Raw genomic sequence first — 20731 nt, forward strand, 5'->3', positions numbered from 1 at the left:
GCAATTAGCACAAAATAAAGAAAACCTTCACCATTCCTTGATTTTAGTGATCATCACCATCACTGAAAAAGAGAAAAAGAAAAGAGAAGAGAGTAATGGATTAGGACACTAGTGTTTATATATAGTGATGATTCGATCCCCAAGGGCCAAGACCAAGAACGCCCAAAAGAGGCTTTTCCTTTAGTCTTTAAGAGGAAGAATTTGATGCAATGGAACACCATCCCCACTAACTTCAACTTAAGTGATTTCTCATTGATTAAAAAGTAACTTTTTTTGCTTCGAAGATGCTCTATACATTGTATGTAACAGGAAAGCATCAATTACAAATCTCGATCCACTTTTCCCCACAACTTTAAATGTCAACACCTGATATCAAGGAGTGACGTGGATAGCAAACCTCGATACCTACAAGAACCAGAATGGGTGATCCCTCGTAATTCGAGAATACTCCAACGATTAAGTCAGCTTCTTTTTCAAGAATTAATCTAATATCAATTGTGCAAGTATGGTTTGAATCTGAATCGTCCTTGGGTTTACGCTATGAAATTTTTATGTATGATCTTTCCTCCTCACTTTGTCACCTGTCATGTTGACTAGGCATTGATTTTTTATTCATCCACAACAAACGTATTGGAATCATATTCTTTCTTATTTTTCACGTGCATGAATGAATAGGAGCAAACCAAGGCTCAAATGGGTTTGTTTTACTTTTATTTGTGTGTTTGTTCTATTTTAGCAAGGAAAGTCACAAAGTTCAAAACTCCAAACTACGAAAATAGTAATACAGAAATGTCATGTGATATTGTGATGGACTGAACTGCCTTTGTCATTATGAACTCTTCAAAATAATGTGTTCTTTGTTGTACTATTTTTATATATAAAACCCTAATTTTGTCCCAATGAAATCCATGTTTTAGTGACAGGCCTCTGTACTTGTTTTGATTAATATAAGCCCGTCAATACTTTGTAAGCCCATTATCTTAGAAGTTAAAGAAATAAAAAGGCCCATTGACACTTGCAAGTTAAAACACTAATGGCCGAAGCCCAAAGCTCCCCCTCGATTTGCTTTGCCCCCGGCCCATGGGCCTCCTTTTTCCTGGGCCAACATGTTCTTCCTCTTCAAGATTCTTGAATTCGTGGACAACCGTTTGATCATCTTGAGCAGGCCCATGATCAGACGGCTGCGGTTCCTCCACGAGTACCACCACCCCATGCCTGTGGTCATGTGTTACCTGCGGTTACGGTGTTACACACACTCCATGTTTCATACAGAATGTCAGATTTTACGTATTAATGCCAATCGTGATGTTTGCATGGTCAATAATTACACTCTTAAAACTTTTTTTTTTTTGCTCCACCCACTTTGCCTATTTTGGACAATCAAACTAACCTAAATTCGGATTCAATATACATAAAAAAAAAAACCTACAAAACATACCATTTTGACCGAAACCGATGACCAGAGTTGAGCTATCCCATTTTGGTTACACTCACCTAAATTCTTAACTCTAACCCTTATCTATAATTACGTATTTTCAAAACTTGGCCCCAACCTAAACATCATGTACTTTGCCTCGTTAATCAACGAGCCACATTCCAAGAGAAGATAAAAACAAAGCCACACTCAAAATAAAAACATAATTCTTTAATTAACAATAAAACCAAAAATCGTAATTAAAATGGATTTCTATAGAAAACTGAAAATAAAAAGAAAAAAAAAAAATAAAAATTCTCCTTGTGCCCTCACCTTTACAGTTCACCAACGTACACAAATCTCTAGGCACATCAGAACCGTTGAAATCAGTCACGCATCATGATCTTAGCTGTATCAGAATATGTCGAGAATCTCGAGGATCAAACGATTGCAGAGGGGACAAGAGCCTCGGGTCAACCAAAGCTCCCTCGTACACACTCTGCAAAAAGTGTGACCACATGGAATAAACGCTGCGCCTTTCTTTCTCACCATGCACACGCAACACACAGAATCATTGCCCGCCACGACCCCACCTCCCTCAGCCTCTTTTTCTGTCCCTACCGCCACCACCTCTCCTTGATCTCCGCGGTCCGCCGTCAAATCTAACAACCGCATCAGGGACACCCTTAACGGAGTACCCGGTCTCGTAATCCCAACCGTTGGATCGTCATCAGTCTGGCCCACATTGCTATCATTAATGGACCTGATTAAGGGTTCTTCCGGTTCGTTTGACGCCCTGAATTGCCTCTCTGCTGCTAAAGCCGCCGCTAAGTTCATACCCGAACTGGTCTGGATCTGGGCCGGAGAAACACAATCTGGAACCTGAACACTTTCGGTGCTCGTATTAATCACCTGTATTTGCTGTTGTTGGTTTTGTTGTTGTGGGAGCTCTTCGTCTTCTTCGTCATCATCTCTGACACTCATGGAGGTAGGTCCAAAAGCCCGGGAACCGCCACAACATCCCATGCCGATTCCTAGACGTTCTTTAAGTGTCCTTTTCCTCCTCAACGTTCCATCTAGTCCGTCCATTTGCTCCCTCAGCAATCCGAGAATCGTAATTGTCTCCCTCTCTCTGTTTCTCGATTCCTGCAATATCACACCTAGTTGACTCATTTTCACGAATACGGAATACCCAATAGAACCCAGAAGAACAAGAGATAAGCAAAACCCAATTAAATCATCAAGAGGAGGAATTACAAGGTTGAGGCTCCATGGGAGTCTCGTGAGTCAAATGAAGAAGGAGAAATCCGGAATTCTACTGCCACCGATGCTCTGTTTGTTTTAATTCATGGAAGCAGCGAAACCGACAAAATATAGATGAAACAAAAAATCGTCCGAATTGGCAATAAATTCTGTGCTGGAAATTTAAGTTTCATAGATGTCTCCGTCATTGAAAAGAAGAAACTTCAGAGACTTGAAGAAAGCAAAACAAGTAGACAAAATAGAAGGAGAAGAAGATGAGGAAGTGAGAGCCTGGTCTTGGACTTGGAGCTCTCTGTCTCACTACATGAGTTTTAACACAATTTCTCGACTTTTTAGGTTGTATATGGTATTATGGTGGCCTGGTGGGTTGCTTGGCAGGCCAAGAAAATGAAGTCAAGGCTCAAAAAGCCATTGAAGCCGGTGAGAGAACCGAGGAGTTGCCAAGTGGCAATTACAATCGGTCGTTTTGGTGGGAAATCCGTTTCTTCCAGTATTGGACAAAAACTAAAACGCACAAAGGTAGTTGCCATTCTTTTCCTTTTTTAAACAAAAAAATAAAATTTTATTAATTAATTTGATAATTTAGTATATCTTCTTTTGTAATCTTTTCTTTTTAATTTGCATGAGAAGCATCTAAAGTTTACTTTATTTCGAATCGAGTTTTAAAAGATGACTTGTATGAAACCCAACAACCATGATTACGGCACATATTTATATTTTTATTATCATCTATAATTATTGAATTAATCTCTTGCTTGAGCACTTGATCTCATCTAGTTCTAATAAATCCATGATTATTATATATGGTTGCAAAAATGTACACCTAATTAATCTCTAAAAGGTTGGCTAACAGTAACATAAAGATTGGATCTTGATCAACAACGTGATTAGCGAGTGCCGAGTGGTGCAGTTCAACTGAATTATTGAATTAAAGTATAACTAAATAAATAAATAATCAAATGACCCATCATCAGACCATCAATGGTGTTGACACTTTCTTTCTGTCTGGTTCAAGATTCTCATCTGCATAGCCAAATTTCCACGTTGGGTTTTGTGTTCTGCTATCAATGATTGTTGGTCTTTGACTCTGTAAGGCCGCCTTCTACGTGCACTCCACAAATACGTGTCGTCCCGGTTCACCATTTCACCTACCCCTACCACCCGCCAAACGGCGACGTATTATTGAGTTTACAATGCAAACACCTTCTTATGTTCTTATTGGGCTTACAAACCTAATAGAGTTAAGCTAGATGGCCCATGAAGATGCTTCCCGGGCTTAGATCTTACTCTTTTGGCCTTTTGGGTAGAAAATGAGGCCTATTATCATCACATTGGAGCTGCTGGGCTCCAGGCCTTATCCAACAGTAGTCTTATTGCAACCCCAAAACACTACAATTATTGTCTGATATACACATTTTTTGGTAACCCGAGAATTCCCCGGCCAGCATGTACATCGGACAGCTACATCACCTCTAACTCGGGTGGCTAACACAATGTGTTCCACACTAGTGACAATTTAAACCAGCTAAAACTCATGTGAATAGAATTTCCCATGAGCCTTCCACAGTCATACAAAGAAATAACGCCGAAATCGTGGAATATACACAACCAAGGCATGAGAGATATTTAGTAAAAAAACAACAAAAAAACATAACATTTCCGGACTGTTCACAGTTCATACACACATCATCTAATGGTTCAACATCTGCGGCTGTTAACCACACCCTACTACTGGCGCTGGGAGCCCAAGCCTAGGCCTAGGGCTACTTTAGATAGTCCTTTTACTCAAACCCTCTTTTGGGTTGGGTCCAATTATGGCTATCGAAGTACGATGATGTTGACTTTTACATTGAATTGATCTTTTTATGGAAATCGAAGTATGAGTTGTGGTGATATGGGAATGACTGTTAGTAGGATTTGCACGAGTTGGGGTCTCCAAATCTTATCAGGAATGCCAATCCAAAGAGGAGGAAAAAGAAGAAGAAGAGAAGAAGAGAAGCTGCATCAATTTAAAGCCCACATTAAAACAGTAGGTAAGCATCACATCTTAACATCCTAAAACAGAAGGTTGCAAAGTGACACATACTACTACAATAATAAATGCAAACCTGGAGGGAGTGCAAGCCAAATAACCCTGTTTTTGAACATGACATTTGACCGACAAACCAACTAGATTAGAAGCCATTCAAGTGGAGTGTTAATTTGATGATATGAGGAGAAAGAAAACAGAAGTGAAAGGGATTTCAGGGATCCTAATAAATGGAATCTCAATCATCTCAGTAGTGGATGTGTCACTCTCTGGTTCAATCATAAGACTTTGTGGGCTCCTACACTTATATCAATCAATGAACAAAATCTACTACTGGAATGATTGAGATTCTATTTACAGGGATCACTAATATTTTTGAAAGACAAAATTGTGAAGCCCAAGGCTTTAGTGCTATGATCTAATTATAGCATTTGGGCTGTGGACGCAAAAGGGCATTGCTTAAGAATGCATCACAGATGATCCCACTGTCTTGTAATACTGACAGTTATTGAAGATGCGGATCAGATGGATTGGGGGTAGGATCAGTGAACTTAACGCTAGTCTTACAACTAGTGTACCATTTGGTCCATATGAAAAATAGTATATGTGTAGTATTCGTATGACAAATCCAACATTTTCTTTTTGTTCGAAAAACAAAATGAAATTGAAATGAAAAAAGCTTGACAATTTTAGATCATCAAATATAAAATCAAAATATTCGGATGTCATAATTTTTTTAAAAAAATAAATAGCGATAGATCATAGATGATAGGATAGGACTCGACTAAGAGTGTGTTGAACATGTACAATGCAAAATGCAAATGCAACAATATTCAACTAGATATATATACGTTGGCTACCAAATACCAATGCACTTGAATCCTCAAGGATCTAAATTCACTTAATTTCTATCATTCTAGGAACCTTAATCCTCGATATTTATAAAGTCAACTTCACAAATCACGACAATATATAACACATAATAATGAAGGGCAACAACGACATTATGAATGATTGATTCTTATTATTAGTATGACTTTTGCTAAATATTGTCTAAAGTAGTCGATTTTTAGCACATATTACGTTAGGAAGTTTTTTTTCCTTTAAAATGCGGGAGGGGATATCAACCCTGGTCGTTAGGGTGATACACAACATTTTTATCACTGTAATTAGTGGCTCGATGAACATTAGGAAGTTTCGATATAAATAGTCACACAATATACAAGGTTTGATTTTTTTTTGGGTAAATTAAATAATTAATAGTTGGTGGGTGTTATGGCACCAAAATTTCTCCCACATCTACTTGATAAATATAGGCATATCTTTTTTTAATTATTGCCTTGCTTTGAGTATCCTAAAGCCACCCAATTGAGCTACTAATTGATAGTGAAATCATGGTAGGGCAATTAGATGGAAGAAAAATTCTTAATCATGATGATTTTTAAGGGTTGGTTTGGTCCACACAACATGGATCATTAGGAAATAGGCCCTTATCAAGGGACCCATGATTGTTAATGAATTTAATAAGCTGTTTATGCAAATCCATGACTCATCGTTTTGCCTACAAACAAAACCCATTGAAAAGACAATGACCAAAAATTAAGGAAAAAAATTTAAAATTCTTGCAACCATTCTCTTCTATCTTCAATGGCCACCAATATCTAGCTTGCAAAAGCCAACTACTTTATACAATTATCCCTTGAATTGGGTCCCACTCAAATATTGTCACTTTGTAAATATAGTTTTCGATATTTCCATAAATTGCAATCTCCAGATGTGATTTTTTATTCTTTGACTTTTTTGCCCCATCATGTGGTTCACATCAATCGTTTCGATCTCATTAGTCATTGTGAAGCTTTTTTATTTTAAAAATAAGGGAAGATAATTACTTTTTTTTTTATAACGTTTACATAATTTATTTTCCACCGTCGATCCTTTTGTTCCGTGGCTTTTTTGCCAAAAATAACTTATATCCCCAATATTTTCGTCCATAACCGATCATAACAGTTTTACGTTATTTAATTACATTAAATTTCGTTATTATGTTGTCTTATTACATTGACTTTCGTTATTACATTGTTTAACTATGTCGATTTTCGTTATTACGTTGTCTAATTACATGTTATGGCTGATTATGATTGAATTTATTAGGGATGCGTAAAGCTCCCGGGCTTTTTGTCATGAGAAAAAAAAATGTGATTATTCGGCAGTTGCATGTTTTGGAGTCAAAAGAATGAGACCTGTTATTGTGTGTTCCCCTTTTATCGTGTTGTACAAGCTTCGTATAATTGAATTTGAGAGTTTCATGCATAATTCATTTAGAATATGAAGATTTACAATTTTAATCCAATAAACGAATTGTAGAGAATTTATCATTTTAATCCAATAATTTAGAATGTTATGACGTGAATGTTTTTGTTTTTTCATTTTCAAAGCGTGTTTGATTTTTTTTCAATGTGAATTGTAAATTTTAAGAAATTGTAGAACCCTAAATCCCATACTATTAACACTACCTTTTTTTTCCCTGTATACTTCATGGAATCACACCACAATATATAAAAACATCCACAATTCACTTTCACTAATCAATAATAATCTTTTTGTGTTTCTCTTTTGTGGAACACATACATAGTTTTCTACTAAAAATCATTAGTTCATATTGTCTTCTACTTCAACAAACTAGATTCCATTGAAGTAGTATTGTTTGCATAGTATCCATGATTGATAAAAGTGTTGTTGGGTATTATATTGTTTAGTCCCAATCGTGTGTGTTATCCCATCAATTTATATACATAAAGCATAGTACAAGATAAGAATTGATGAAAGTTGTGTTACACTTGCACTACGACAAAAAAAACACTTCACGTACGTACGTAGCAAATAAAAATAGGATCTAATGCAAGAAGATTTTGTGTAACATTTTTAGACATGGTGGAGGGGATGAAGGAAAGTGTCGATATCGATGCGCAAATTGCATATAACATGATGAAGAAGATTACTCTCTCTCTCTCTCTCTCTCTATATATATATATATATATACACGAATGTGAGCACCACATGCTAAACCATTGAAATGACATCACTCCCATCCACACCATCTTTAGTCAACCAACTTGTATACCCATATGATTTGGTTTTGTGATGCATATAATATAGATACCAGGAGAAAAAAAAAAAAAAAAAAAGGTGGTTGTAGCTAGGGTTAATTTTTATGAATGTTGAAGTATTTACGTTTTTTTTTATACGGTAGGATCCATGACCACTATTCTTGGAGTGTACATTGGGTGAATCCATCAAGCTTGTGTACTAACCCATAAATTACATATGTCAGACATATTCATACCAAATTTATGTGTGAGTTTATACGTAACTTCAGGGAGGATTGAACTCTGGTGGGAGACTCTGATGAGAATTGTTCGTTCCTTTCTTTCTTTCTTTCTAACAGTTAAACAACTATAGAATGATGGTTTTGTATAGTCACAAAAAAATCGTTACAATGTTGGTACTTTCTTGGGCATTAATTTATTTTGACAACACAGGATGTATAACTCTATAGAAGTACTGCATACTCTTTCATATGCCTTTACGCCACAGAAGAGGACCGCATGCGCTAATTAGAGGAACGGGATCATATGATAATGTGTTAATGATGATTGATATAGAATTGGTTTAATTGACAATCGATTGTGTTAGGCATATGTGTGCCCAAGGTTTTATTTCAACGACAAATGTAATTCTTTGTGGTATTTCAAATTATTTTTTTTTTAAATCAATCATATCTCCATAAGATAATTATATGAAGAAACATAGGACATTATTAAAATAGCAATTGCAAACTCCTGATTAACGAAAATGACATATAACCCAACAATTTGATAATCTAAGGGAACCCAACAAGTTTATTCCCCTCTTTTATCCAAGAATTTATTGTCTTAATATAGATTTCATTATTTTTTAAAACACATTATATAATTTATTGTTTTAGTTTTGAATCCATTATTTTTGAAATTCCATTGAAAAAACAATGAAATTAAGATCCACTCAATAAAACTCATCGATAATGGATCTTGTTATAAAGAGTTTTATACGTTGAATCCGAATGCGTAATTTTTTTTTAAAAAATATAACATGTATTTTAAGAATTAAAATGTTTTTAAATTTCTTTTAAGAAACTTACTTGGACTCTCTTATACTATCAAAAGTTGGACTATGTAACACTGCTGCCTAATTATCCTAGACTTATATATTGCTTGACAAAGGTGTTCAAGGACACTCCTTTTGGAGTTATGATTTTTGAGCTCGAGGTGTTATTTTAATAGTTAAAATCATATAGCATATCATTTAACACTCCGCTTCATATTATTTGGATTGATTTACATTTAGATTAGCCATTATCTATTTGAACTCAAATTATGAGTCACTCATGAAAGTAATATATCTGCATTTTTGGACCATAATTAAGTCTATAGATACACCAAAATGGGAAAATCAAGTCTGTGTATGTAAACCAATAACATCAAAATCCACTCTCTAATCTCTATCCATGTTTTTTGTGATAATATATATATATATATATATATATATCTTTAAATGAAAAAAGAGATTCGAACCCTGATCCAAGGTGATATACAAAATTTTTATTACTCTAATTAGTTGCTCGAGTGTTTTTGTGGTAATATATTAATAACACACCTAACCAACCTCTTCTCCAATTCTTTATTGTATTGATAGGATCAACGCTTCCCCTGAAACTCTCTCCTCACCCGCCATAGAACCTTCTTTTCTCAGTTCTCACACCTTCTCTGTCTCTCTCCCTCTCTGCTTCTCTCTGCAATGGACAGTCCAAGCACTCTCAACCACCAACACCCACGCGTCCTCTCTCCTTGCAGCATTGGCAGAGGGAGGTCCAGCACAGATTCCGACTCGCCCGAATTCGAGTTCTGGATGGTCCGAAACCCGTCTTTCCCTCAGCCCAATCTCCTCTCCGCTGATGAACTATTCGTTGACGGTGTCCTCCTCCCTCTTCACCTACTCGACAGCCGCCCTGAAACGCCTCACCCGGAACCAGAATCCGAGCAAAATCCTGAGATAATCCATCAAGAAAAACAAAATCTTGACCCACCTGACCCGGAAGTAGTTAATCCGGTTCCAGAACAGGAACCGGGGCCTCATATTACGAGTGAGTCGACTAGCGTGTTGAGCATGTCGAAGCGATGGAAGGACATTTTCAAGAAAGGAGAGAAGAGCGGTAATGCAATTAAGAAGGAAGAAGAGAAGGATAAAGAGAAAGAGAAAGAAAAGAAGAAGAAGAAGGAGAAGAAGAGTCATAGTGGATCGGGTGGGGCGGAGTTGAACATCAACATCTGGCCTTTTTCTAGAAGCAGATCCGCTGGGAATGAGACCCGACCCAGATGGGTATCCGGTGCATCCGCAACCGGGAAGGTGAGTAGTGCTCCGTGCTCGCGGAGCAACTCATCGGGTGAGTCCAAGTCCAGGAAATGGCCTAATAGTCCGAGCCAGGCCGGGGTCCATCTAGGCCGGAGCAGCCCGATTTGGCATGTGCCCCGTGGTACCGTGAAAAGCTCCGACCCTGTCTTTCGAATCGGTGAAAAATTGCACGAAACTCGGCGTGGCAAGGGAACGACCACCAGTGGCGGAACTAAAGTTTTGAACTTGAATGTGCCCATGTGTATTGGATATCAAACCAATTTGAGTTGTCGAAGCGACGACAACCGCTCTGAAGCCATCGGAAGAAGCGGAGGAGGCAAGATTGATCATGATTATGGTGGTGGTGGTGGCGGCGGGGACACCAACAATGTTGGAAGCAGTGCCAATCTCTTCAATTTGCGTAGCCTTTTCACTAAAAAGGTTTATTAAGATTATTAGTTAAATGTCTATAATCAATTAACTCTTATTATTTTGACTTTCTTCACTATTGAGTTTTGAAGGATTGTTAATGAAGTGTTTTATTATAATAATTTGTTTATATTTTTGATTATCTGTATAAACAAAGCGTCTTTTATCATAACCATAAAGGTCGATTTAATAAATAAATAAAATCAGAAAGGTATACTAAGGGCCCGTTTGGATCAGCCTTTTTTGGAGCATTTATACTAACAAGCTCCATGTCAACCAAATAACAATTTACGACACATATTCCGAGACAATTTTTTACAGCATTTATACTACTTTGTGAAATGCTCCATCAAAGAACAATTTTATAATTTTTACCCAGCTTTTTCCAATCTTGCCCCCAGTATATTGTTGATTTACCAAATATACCCCTAGATGATCTAATAAAATTTAAATAACTTACCAAATAATGTATACCCTTTCCAAATAATGTATTAATTAAATTTAATTAACTTGGTAATTTATTAATTATTTTATAATTTATTATTTTCTTCAATTAATTTAAATACATTTGTTGATTTTATAAAATTTGTATGTTTGTATACAAGTATACAATTAAAATGTCTAATACCCCTGCACGTAATTTATCCAATATGCTACACAACACAAATGTTAATAGTAAAAGTTCAACCAAACACCTACCCAGCATTCAAGCAGCATATCTGCTACTAAAATTGTCCAACATTTCTGCTACCACCATTTCTGCTAGAATATCTGCTACTTTGCAAATGCTCTACCAAACTAGCCCTAAAACTAGCTTACTTTTTTATAGGGTTGTCCAAATTAATCATTTGGACTGAACTTATTGACCACATTGATTGATCGATTAGTCGGTTATTATCAAAGATATATTAGTGAGGATCGATGAAATCCTGAAAAAACCGATCGAATCGTCAATAACCAACCAATTAGTTAGTTATTTTTATGTCAAAAATCGAAAAAAATTGACCGTGAACACCCCACGTTTTTTTGTGTTAGGTCTCTTATTTTTTATCAAAAAACATTTTCTGGTGCAAAGACCCTTTGATGATGAGCTGAATTTTCTATTTTCAAAGGCGAAAAGCGGGCTTACAAAAAAAAAGGCGAAATGCCGTAAACAATCAAATACTTGGGCCAATGTTCATACTCAAAATTTGGACTTTGGAAAGTGTTATTTTGGCCCAAACAGAAGCCATTAAAGATCGGGTCATTGGGCAGCCGAAAGACCTAAAATAGGTTGGGCTTTAGAAAGTAATATTGGGCCTTTTATCTTAATGGACAGGTACGTCTCAGGCTCAGAAAAGTCCATCATATTCTTTCACGAGTCTCGGGTTATTTTCACGTCGCACCGGATTCTGCGTACAGCAAGCAAACACAGAACGGGAAAAAATGGCTACGCTTCTAAAACCATGAACCCTCCCTTACTCCCTCGCTACTCCTACTCTACACCACACGCTATCCACTTTCTCACCTCCACCGTCGTCGCAAGCTGTTTCCCGGGCCTCCTGTCGCAGGGAACTGAACTGCAGCAAGTATCTCTTCCATCTCTATTCCTTTTACATTTATATTTCATCAATTTTCGTTTCAGAGGATTTAGTTTTTTTTGGTGAAAATTTTTAGTTCGTCATGTGTGGCTCCATTGATGTGGTTTGGGCTGAAAACCGAAAAAGATGATCGCTCGTTTGATCTTTTTCTCTCGTTATAAGAATATTAAAAAACCTAAAAATGATAGCTTTTCAAGTTCGTAATTGTATATGCAACGGGATCCCACATCGAAATTGTGTTTTGTTCTTGACTTGAATTTCGCTTGCTGCCACTGCATGGCATTGTTGCAGTTTTTTGAGTAATGGCTCTGTCCGTCTCCAGAAGAATTTTACGCTCATTTGGTTCATTTCATAGTCAGTCATCTCGAGCTTCTCATGGTAAGACATCTATTTCTGCATTGTGAATATCTAAATTCTGCATTGTTAGTGCTAGTTGGATATCGAGATTGTACAATTTATATTGTAGAAGTGAATTTACAGTGTTTCCATTTGTTTTCTCTCCTGCCTAACAGATTTTCATGGTCATGTTTCAGGAAACTGGTTGTTTCCTGTGGACTCCTCAACCGTTGTCAAGTTACATTCTCAAATTTGCTGCACAAAAATTATGATGTTGTTATCTACTTGCATATTTAAAGTCTCACTACTAAGGCCTACTGAACTAAATGATAGTACTAGAGTACTTATCTTCTATAGCATGCTTTTTGTTTCATTTTCTTTTTAGTTTTTGACTGATAACTGGAGCATGTTTATATGCTAACTAACAATGCGGATGGCTTTGATTTTCCCTTTTCTTCACCTCATTAAGTAATGTATTTTGGTGTAGGATGTGCCACTTAGCCTATCTTGTCGAAGGCTTTCTACTACCATCCTAACCCCTGGAACTGGTGATGGTTCTTCATTTCCCGGTGATTCATCAACGAGGTCTATACTAATGCCCGACCGTAAAATAGGTGAGAAGAACTGTTGAAGCATTGATATGCTGCATATGTTTGTTTTCGTATATGACTGCACACCAGAAAACTGCACTCATAAACTGTTTATGTAAACCTAAAAAGCATTGTGGGCATTGCCCACAAAATTGTAAACTAATGAAGGTAGATAAAAACCTCACCCGATTGGTGATAGGAGAGATTTTGGTTGTGGAGGGGCAGTAGAGCTTTCATTGGAGTGGAGCACTTGATCACTCATCTTTAAAATTTCTCTTTAGTTGGGACTTGGGAGGGCATATTTTTTGCATTCATTGACTTAGAACTATCCTTATATGTAATGATGAATTTTTTGATGTAGCTACATTGTACTTAAATTGTCAAAGTTTTGTTGATGTGTCTGTAAATTTTATGGTGTAGGACTTTATGAAGATCTGGTAACTCGTGTTACAAATTTTATTAACGAGGACAAGGGATTAATGATTTTGGCTGGTGATGTTTTTGATGTACCAATTAGGAAGGATATCATTCATCGTGTTGTACTATGGCAACTTGCAAAGCGGCAACAGGTGATGTGGAACAACTGTATTTGTGATTAGATGTATGAAGGAATGTCGTTTGATACTTTGATGACCCTGACAATAATAATATTTTGTAAAGATAAATTAATAACTAATATTATGGAGGCAAATTTATGTTATTACTTATTACCGTAAGAAAGGAGGGAATGAATATTGGATAAACATTGTCTTTGATTTTAATTGTCAGATTTTAATCGTATGCTTGTCTTCTGTATTTAATCTCCTGCTATTGCTCTAGAAAAAATGGGACAATGAGAAAATTTCTGGCTGGCCTAGTTTATTGGGGATCAGGTTACGTGGTTGGGTTCAGTTGTTTCTCTGATCTTTCTCGATTTTCTTTTTAAGGTCACGCCTTTCATGTGTTGGGCTGTTTTTCCTTTGTCCACTTTGAAGAGTATTTTTCATAGTTTGTGTTTCATTGTTTCCAATTGTTTCGTTTCTTTTGCTGAAGTGAGGAAGCTAACTGATTTCTTTCTTTTGCCGCTAAAAAAAAGTTTTGTTTTCTTAAATGTCGTATTGTTCTCCTCATTATGAGCTCCTCCTTGGTCTATTTAATTTGTGTAGCATATGTATGCTGTTGTCTTGTAAAACCAACCTGCAAACCAGTGGCGGAGTTGGGACGGATTGTCATTCGGGTCGCACTTTCTATAATGATAAACAATTATATACCAAAATAACCTATTAAGAGGACAAAATGATATTAGTTAAAATAACTCAAATAATCATAGTCATAAAAACAAACATATTACAATTTGACAAATAATAAATAAAATATTACATATATTAAATTTTTTTTTTTTAAAAAATTGAGTGGGGTCACTTGACCCCACTCCACCCGCCTATCTCCGCCACTGCTGCAAACTGAAGTGTTGTGACTTTTGTGCTAGTGGATGCATGTAGGAGTTCTACTGATTGACTGTTCTGCAGGGAACACATTCAACAAAAACTATTAGTGAGGTTAGTGGGACTGGGAAGAAGCCATATCAGCAAAAGGGTACTGGAAGAGCGAGGCATGGGACATTGCGTGGACCTCAGGTTCCTGCTTCATTTTGCTGATTATCATGTTGTGTTGCTAGTTAAAGATAAAGTGGAAATCCGAAAAATAGAATATTAGAATGAGATGACTTTTTAGTACTATGACTTATTTTGATGGACTGCTAACAGTTTAGGGGTGGTGCTACAATGCACGGCCCTAAGCCACGAAGTCATGCGATCAAGCTGAATAAGAAAGTTCGGCGTCTAGGGCTGAAGATTGCTCTTACTGCTCGTGTAGCAGAAGGGAAGGCAAGTATCTCTTATCCCTCTCAGTTTCTGGCTTTCTTTATTTTGAAAATCCCAAAATGAATCCCAGATTGTGGTTCAGCTGGTCTTCATTACAATTACTACTAGATTAAGGATTTTATTATTTAAAAACTATTGTGTGGTGCAAGTTATGTCTCTGGCTTGTCACGTCCATAAAATTCATACATTTTGCATTCTCTGTTTCGAATTTTGTAAGAGTTCAACAGTGTCACTCTTATTGTCTCTAGCATTGCTGCCTTCTACCGACTCCCTGGCTGTGGCATTCTTTTGTTTTTTGTTGTAAACGCTTGTTATATCATTTTCTGCGCTTCTCTGCTTCCGTGGTGTTTATTTATCTATTTCCATGTGATTTATTTGATCTAACTTGGGAGGCTGCACAAACTCACAGCTTCTGGTTTTTGAAGACTTGGAGGTTCTGACTCATAAAACCAAGAACATTGTTAACTATGTCAACGAAATGGAGAACACCAAAAAACTGCTGCTTGTGGATGGTGGCCCAATAAATGAAAAGCTGAAGTTAGCTACACAAAATCTACACTATGTCAACGTACTACCCTCAATTGTAAGTCTGTTTTCCGATCCATATTCCTTAATGTATCATGAGTTAGAATGAACAGTCATTTGAAGGATCTTCATTGTTGTTCTATCGCATCCTTTTGCAGGGTTTAAACGTATATAGCATCTTGTTGCATGACACATTGGTGATATCCCGCTCTGCAGTGGATAGGATTGTTGAGCGGATGCACACTCCAATTAACCGTAGAACTTTGGTGACTTTATGTGCTTAGCTATATGCCTATATCCCTTTTAATTCAGAGTATGGGTTTCTTTCCCCTTTCCCAGAAGCAGAAATAGTGAAAAATATAATTGGTGTACATTGTGGGTGGATGCCCATTTCTTGTATCAGCAGAATTTTGTAAGAAGTTTTCTTCAATTTCAAATATAGATTTGCATTTCTTAGACATGAAAATCCCTCGCTTATGCTCGTCTTTATGGTGCTGTGGAAGGATTAGCTGCTTTGAATCTTCCTTCATGCATTTCCTCAAGTAATAGAAAGACACTAACCATCCATGCTCTCTACTGTTGAATTTCAATAATACAGTTTCAGATGACTATCATCGTCATCATCTTCGTGTTCTTCTCGACCTATTTAGGGTTTGTAGGTTACACAAATCTACAACAAAATTTTAGTTGGAATTCCTCACTTTTTTTTTAACCGAGAATTTCTCAAATCAACACGCACACCGGACGGCTGAGCAAACTTTAAACTCAGGCTGTCATCTTAGTTTGAAACTCGTACGGGAAATTCATCACGTTGTTGATTGTTTCATACAATTCTATATGATTTCCATCCATACTCACCAATATTTCTATTATTCTATATTGGTAATATAATTATGGGTATTAATGAAGATTCATCCACCTAATTTTTTAAATTTAAAATATATATTCAATACATATTTTTCATTATTATCTAGTGTCCTAAGAGCACACATTATCATTACCCTAATATAATTTTAGAAAATTATCTCCAACATCATCTAATTGTTTGTTTTGGTCTACTCTTATATATACATACATATTTTCAGAAAAACATACCAATAAATAACTCTTAATTTTGTATCTTAATGAGAGATTTCAAAAATCTCAAGCAAATCCATAGCTGAAGAACAATTAATGAAAAACTTAATGGTAATAGGAAGTTGCTGTTTATGGATATTAAATTATCAAATGATAGAAGTACCCCTGTCCTCCGGCGCCGGTTAGTGGTACCGCCAAGAAATGTGCTGCCGAGAAAGTCCACGTGGCGACAGCACACTCGCCTGATAAGTGATAATACACCATTTTGATTTTCATTTAGCTACTGTAACACAGGTCAACAAGCGTCACGGTCTCTTGTCTCCTCCATCCCTCTCGTCCATGAAAACCACCACCACTTTCACCGCCGTGACCACCGGCCGCTAAAGTTTCAGGCTTTCTCATCTCGCTTTTAGAAAAGATCCAGACTTTTGACATTTCAACCACTCGAACGAATTCAGACAGGCTTCCATGGCGAAAACCCGACCCGGACTGTCCACTTCCAATCCCAATCCGAATCCCAAGGCAGCGAAGAAAGACATCAACTCCTACACGATTCGTGGGACGAACAAGATCGTGAAAGGTAATGCGTTGGATTTACTTTGAGTTGTGGGTTTCGCGTGTGTTTGATACGGTGTCGTTTGTTAATTTTGTAGCTGGGGAATGTGTGCTGATGAGACCATCGGACATCGGGAAGCCACCATACGTGGCGAGGGTCGAGAAGATCGAAACTGACCACAGGAATAACGTGAAGGTTAGGGTTCGGTGGTACTACAGGCCTGAGGAATCGCTTGGTGGCAGGAGGCAGTTTCATGGCGCAAAGGAGCTCTTTTTATCGGATCACTATGACGTGCAGAGTGCACACACCATTGAAGGCAAGTGCACTGTCCACTCATTCAAGAACTACACTAAGCTGGAGAATGTTGGGGCTGAGGATTACTACTGTAGGTTTGAATATAAGGCTTCCACTGGAGCATTCACGCCTGACCGGGTTGCTGTGTGAGTGCCTTTTTTTTTTCTTTTACTTTACTGGAATAGGTGATTATGTATGGATAATGGTAGTATTGGCTTGCATTGTTTATGGGGTTTTGTGATTGCTTTCCTTTAGGTATTGCAAGTGTGAGATGCCGTATAACCCGGATGACCTTATGGTGCAATGCGAGGGATGCAAGGACTGGTAATTTCTTCTTATTTGTTGTTGTTATTGCAGATATGGAATTCGTTACTTGTGGAGTTGGTTGATGTCATGTATGATTTTGGTTCTTTAGTTTCTTGATCCTTCCCAAAGTGAAGATTTTTTTTAACTTTTGGAATGGTTGATGGATTAACATCATAATTGGTGTGGAATAATAACTTGAACATTGGGAATAAAACCTGCTATAGTTTGCACACAGAAATTTGTAGTTTGGAAATGTGGAGGTCAGAAGGGTGAGATGGATGAGTTTCATGAAATTGTTTTTAAATTTTTTTTCCCTGTTTGGAAAAAAAAGAAAGTAGATGTATTATCTGGAAGGACGTTGTTAGAGTACTGATTTAAATTACCTGCATTCGCTTTGGGGATCATAACTGAAATTTTATATTAGTTCTTAATGTGGTTTATAGTAGCTAAGGCAAAATTTTCAACCATAATTTTAATTGCTTTATCCTTGTAGGTACCATCCTGCTTGTGTGGGCATGAGTATTGAAGCAGCAAAAAACTTGGATTTTTTTACCTGTGAGGATTGTAAGAAAGAAATGAAAAAGTCTCAGAATGGATTTCATGAATCGCCACCAGCTGAAAGCAAGGTTAGACTACTTTTTGGCCAGATTGACTTCACTGCAGATGCATGTATTTATATATCCCCTTTTGCACTTTCTTTTAGCATGATTGATTATCTGCTTCTTCCATTTTCTGATCTTTGGGTACCATCTTGGTGTTTAATGAATATAATGATACAAACTTTGGGGATATTTCTGAATCAAAAGTGGGGTTGTATTAGTGATTATTATGTTTAAGGAGAATAAAGAAGACCTTGATATGTGGCTCTATCTATTATTTAAAACAGAGTAAAGAATTTAAGGGGTGCTCTCCAAAAATGTGGACTTTTAATGCTGATTTATCAATGTTATGCATGGGACATAAGAAAGGCTTCTTAATATGCAATAGAGTCATATAAAATATCTCTTGAGGACCTTGATGTTGATTCTCCCATTATCTCTAATTGTTGTGTTACAGTGCTAGAGTGAGTGGCATTCTTTCTGAAAGTGTTTAGATGAAATGTCTGTATAACTTTGTGGAATTACTTAGTTGTGTTTAGGATTATTTAGTTTTTTGGTGTTGGTTGAGTTTAATTTATCCTGATGTACTGTGTATGTCCCCAAAGAAGTGAAGTGGAACTTACATGAGATGAAGGTCGATTCTACTGAGAAAAATATAAACTTGAATATCCAAACTACTTTTAAGCTCTTGAATCTTGGAAAACTACGTTTATCATATGTCTGGGCATACTTAATTGGTTAATTGGCTCTCATTTTCACCAGTAAATACATGATTGAGTTTGCTTTCTTTTCTTCCTCACTTGTTTATTTTCCAGTCATCGTTGAAATACAAGCTTCACACCGTTTGTGATGCATGATTAATGTTGTACTTCCAATAGTCCAAAACCTTGCCTTGTACTTGAAAAGTGGCTCAACTTTTATGCATAGCTGGGTGCATTGTATTCCTGGTTTTTTCCTTCAAATATTTTTAGTTACTGTGAAGCTCATAATTAATTCAACACCTTTCAATTTTTTCTTCTTCATCATCATTAAAGCCCTTATCCCTAACTTGTTAAGGTGGCATATTCCAATTTTCTTGCCTTTTCTTTTTTGGTAATCACAAAAGAATTGCTCTTTGAAGGATGAAAAAGTTATCTGATCACTTTTTGAATTCAATGGTGGCAATATTTAAGTTATCTTTGCTTATATAACTAATAATAAACTTTTATATACTCGGTTTTCTGGGGTTCTAGTACTTATAAAATTTGTTTCGATATTCAAGTTTATCGTTTGGTAGTATGGCAGAATGTCTTACATGAATTTAGCTGTCTTTGAGCTTTGTGTATGCTGTTCTTGATTTTGGCCAAACCGTATTTTGGGTATTTGTTCTGATGACAAGAACTAGTTGTTCTCTTGCATTTGCACCGTGCTTTTCCTTGTCGAGGATGTTATCTGACTTGACATGATTTTTGTTCCTCTCTATCTCTCTCAATGTAAAGAAGTTATGATTTGCCAATAAAATCTCTGCTGTGCAGGTGGAAGCCAAACGCCGGAAGAGATAAAAGTGCATCTGGTGTAAAGAGTGTACTAGGAGACAATGGATCTGCTTGCAAAATTAGCTGGTAGGATCTTTGTTGCATAACTTGTATAGTGCAGCGAAACAATGGTGTGCTTCGTTCAAACTTGCGGCTACTAATTTTTATGGGTTTGTTTCACTTGTTGATGATGTGCCTAGATTTTCTGTTATAATCTATGTCCAAGGAAAGGAAAAAAGGAATCCTTTTTATATCAATGCCATTGAACCTGCATTTCAGTAAGCAAATGAAAGGATTCTTGTGTTTTGGGATAATACTAAATATTTGAATCCACTCTAGTGCCTTCCATCTTTTACTTTGTCCGCTCGGGTATCTCTATTGGCAGTCATATCCTCACCTCATGGATTTATTTCAGGAAATTATCTCGCCTCCCTCACATTCTCTCCTTGAGCTTGTGTTGTTCGACGAGTCGTTGAGAATACAGCTATAATGTTACATCAATCATACTATATCCTACCACCTTCTTTTGGTCTTCTGTTGTGCCAGAAGAGCTAACCATCACTTCTACTCACTCCGAGGAAGAGCCGGATTGTGCTATTTGTCTGTGCAACATTGGTGAAGGAGAAGAGACTATAGAACTGAGAGATGTAAGCATGAGTTCGGAGTTCCATAGAGTTTGCTTGGACAGATGGCTTTCATTTAAGCAGTCCGCTCTGCCTCCAAGTTACTGGGCCTTTTGATTTATGCATACCCGTGTGTTTGATTGGGCCCCTTTTCAAGTCCAAAACGAGAAGCACCCACATATTGACTTGATTAATGTGGGCCGCATGTAGGGTAGGGTAGAAAATCAGCATCATTATATTTACTAAGAATGTGAAGCCTACTAAATTAAAATTTATTGGACAGTTTGGGCTTTATGTAGTTGGGGTA

At 36.9% G+C, this 20731-nt stretch overlaps 4 protein-coding genes across 5 annotated transcripts; 3 read left to right on the forward strand and 1 right to left on the reverse strand.

Annotated features, from left to right (window-relative positions):
• Positions 1–1668: 1668 nt before the first annotated feature.
• On the reverse strand, positions 1669–3179 carry LOC120005088. 2 transcript variants are annotated; one of them, XM_038854543.1, is made up of 2 exons: positions 2672–3177; positions 1669–2560 (listed from the first exon to the last, which is right to left on the reverse strand). In XM_038854543.1, the coding sequence occupies exon 2, from the start codon at positions 2501–2503 to the stop codon at positions 1829–1831; it is 675 nt and encodes a 224-aa protein (XP_038710471.1). In that variant the 5' UTR covers positions 2504–2560; positions 2672–3177; the 3' UTR covers positions 1669–1828. The 2 variants fall into 2 exon arrangements, with proteins under 2 accessions (XP_038710471.1, XP_038710470.1); XM_038854542.1 differs by having other exon boundaries at positions 1669–3179.
• A 6265-nt stretch (positions 3180–9444) lies between these two features.
• Positions 9445–10712, forward strand: LOC120006484. Its single transcript, XM_038856538.1, has one exon. The coding sequence runs from the start codon at positions 9540–9542 to the stop codon at positions 10581–10583; it is 1044 nt and encodes a 347-aa protein (XP_038712466.1). The 5' UTR covers positions 9445–9539; the 3' UTR covers positions 10584–10712.
• A 1211-nt stretch (positions 10713–11923) lies between these two features.
• LOC120006403 (50S ribosomal protein L4-like) lies at positions 11924–15913 on the forward strand. The gene is made up of 9 exons (XM_038856432.1): positions 11924–12130; positions 12434–12520; positions 12676–12716; positions 12966–13092; positions 13489–13637; positions 14577–14684; positions 14814–14933; positions 15340–15513; positions 15614–15913. Exons 2-9 carry the CDS (start codon positions 12445–12447, stop codon positions 15737–15739), a joined length of 921 nt encoding a protein of 306 aa, XP_038712360.1. The 5' UTR covers positions 11924–12130; positions 12434–12444; the 3' UTR covers positions 15740–15913.
• An 887-nt stretch (positions 15914–16800) lies between these two features.
• On the forward strand, positions 16801–20054 carry LOC120004845 (chromatin remodeling protein EBS-like). Its single transcript, XM_038854169.1, has 5 exons — positions 16801–17112; positions 17186–17528; positions 17638–17706; positions 18182–18314; positions 19802–20054. The coding sequence occupies exons 1-5, from the start codon at positions 17001–17003 to the stop codon at positions 19826–19828; spliced, it is 684 nt and encodes a 227-aa protein (XP_038710097.1). The 5' UTR covers positions 16801–17000; the 3' UTR covers positions 19829–20054.
• Positions 20055–20731: the final 677 nt, after the last annotated feature.

This window comes from Tripterygium wilfordii, chromosome 9 (genome assembly GCF_013401445.1).
Source record: "Tripterygium wilfordii isolate XIE 37 chromosome 9, ASM1340144v1, whole genome shotgun sequence".
Lineage (NCBI taxonomy): Eukaryota > Viridiplantae > Streptophyta > Magnoliopsida > Celastrales > Celastraceae > Tripterygium > Tripterygium wilfordii.

What these genes read in the sequence shown, in the direction of transcription:
- LOC120005088 (XM_038854542.1), bottom strand. Translation starts at nt 2,587, where the DNA reads ATGAGTCAACTAGGTGTGATATTGCAGGAATCGAGAAACAGAGAGAGG.
- LOC120006484 (XM_038856538.1), top strand. Translation starts at nt 9,540, where the DNA reads ATGGACAGTCCAAGCACTCTCAACCACCAACACCCACGCGTCCTCTCT.
- LOC120006403 (XM_038856432.1), top strand. Translation starts at nt 12,445, where the DNA reads ATGGCTCTGTCCGTCTCCAGAAGAATTTTACGCTCATTTGGTTCATTT. An exon ending in GTCATCTCGAGCTTCTCATG is followed by an intron (nt 12,521 to 12,675) that starts GTAAGACATCTA and finishes GTCATGTTTCAG; the next exon opens with GAAACTGGTTGTTTCCTGTG. An exon ending in TCAACGTACTACCCTCAATT is followed by an intron (nt 15,514 to 15,613) that starts GTAAGTCTGTTT and finishes ATCCTTTTGCAG; the next exon opens with GGTTTAAACGTATATAGCAT.
- LOC120004845 (XM_038854169.1), top strand. Translation starts at nt 17,001, where the DNA reads ATGGCGAAAACCCGACCCGGACTGTCCACTTCCAATCCCAATCCGAAT. An exon ending in GACGAACAAGATCGTGAAAG is followed by an intron (nt 17,113 to 17,185) that starts GTAATGCGTTGG and finishes TTAATTTTGTAG; the next exon opens with CTGGGGAATGTGTGCTGATG. An exon ending in TGCGAGGGATGCAAGGACTG is followed by an intron (nt 17,707 to 18,181) that starts GTAATTTCTTCT and finishes TTATCCTTGTAG; the next exon opens with GTACCATCCTGCTTGTGTGG.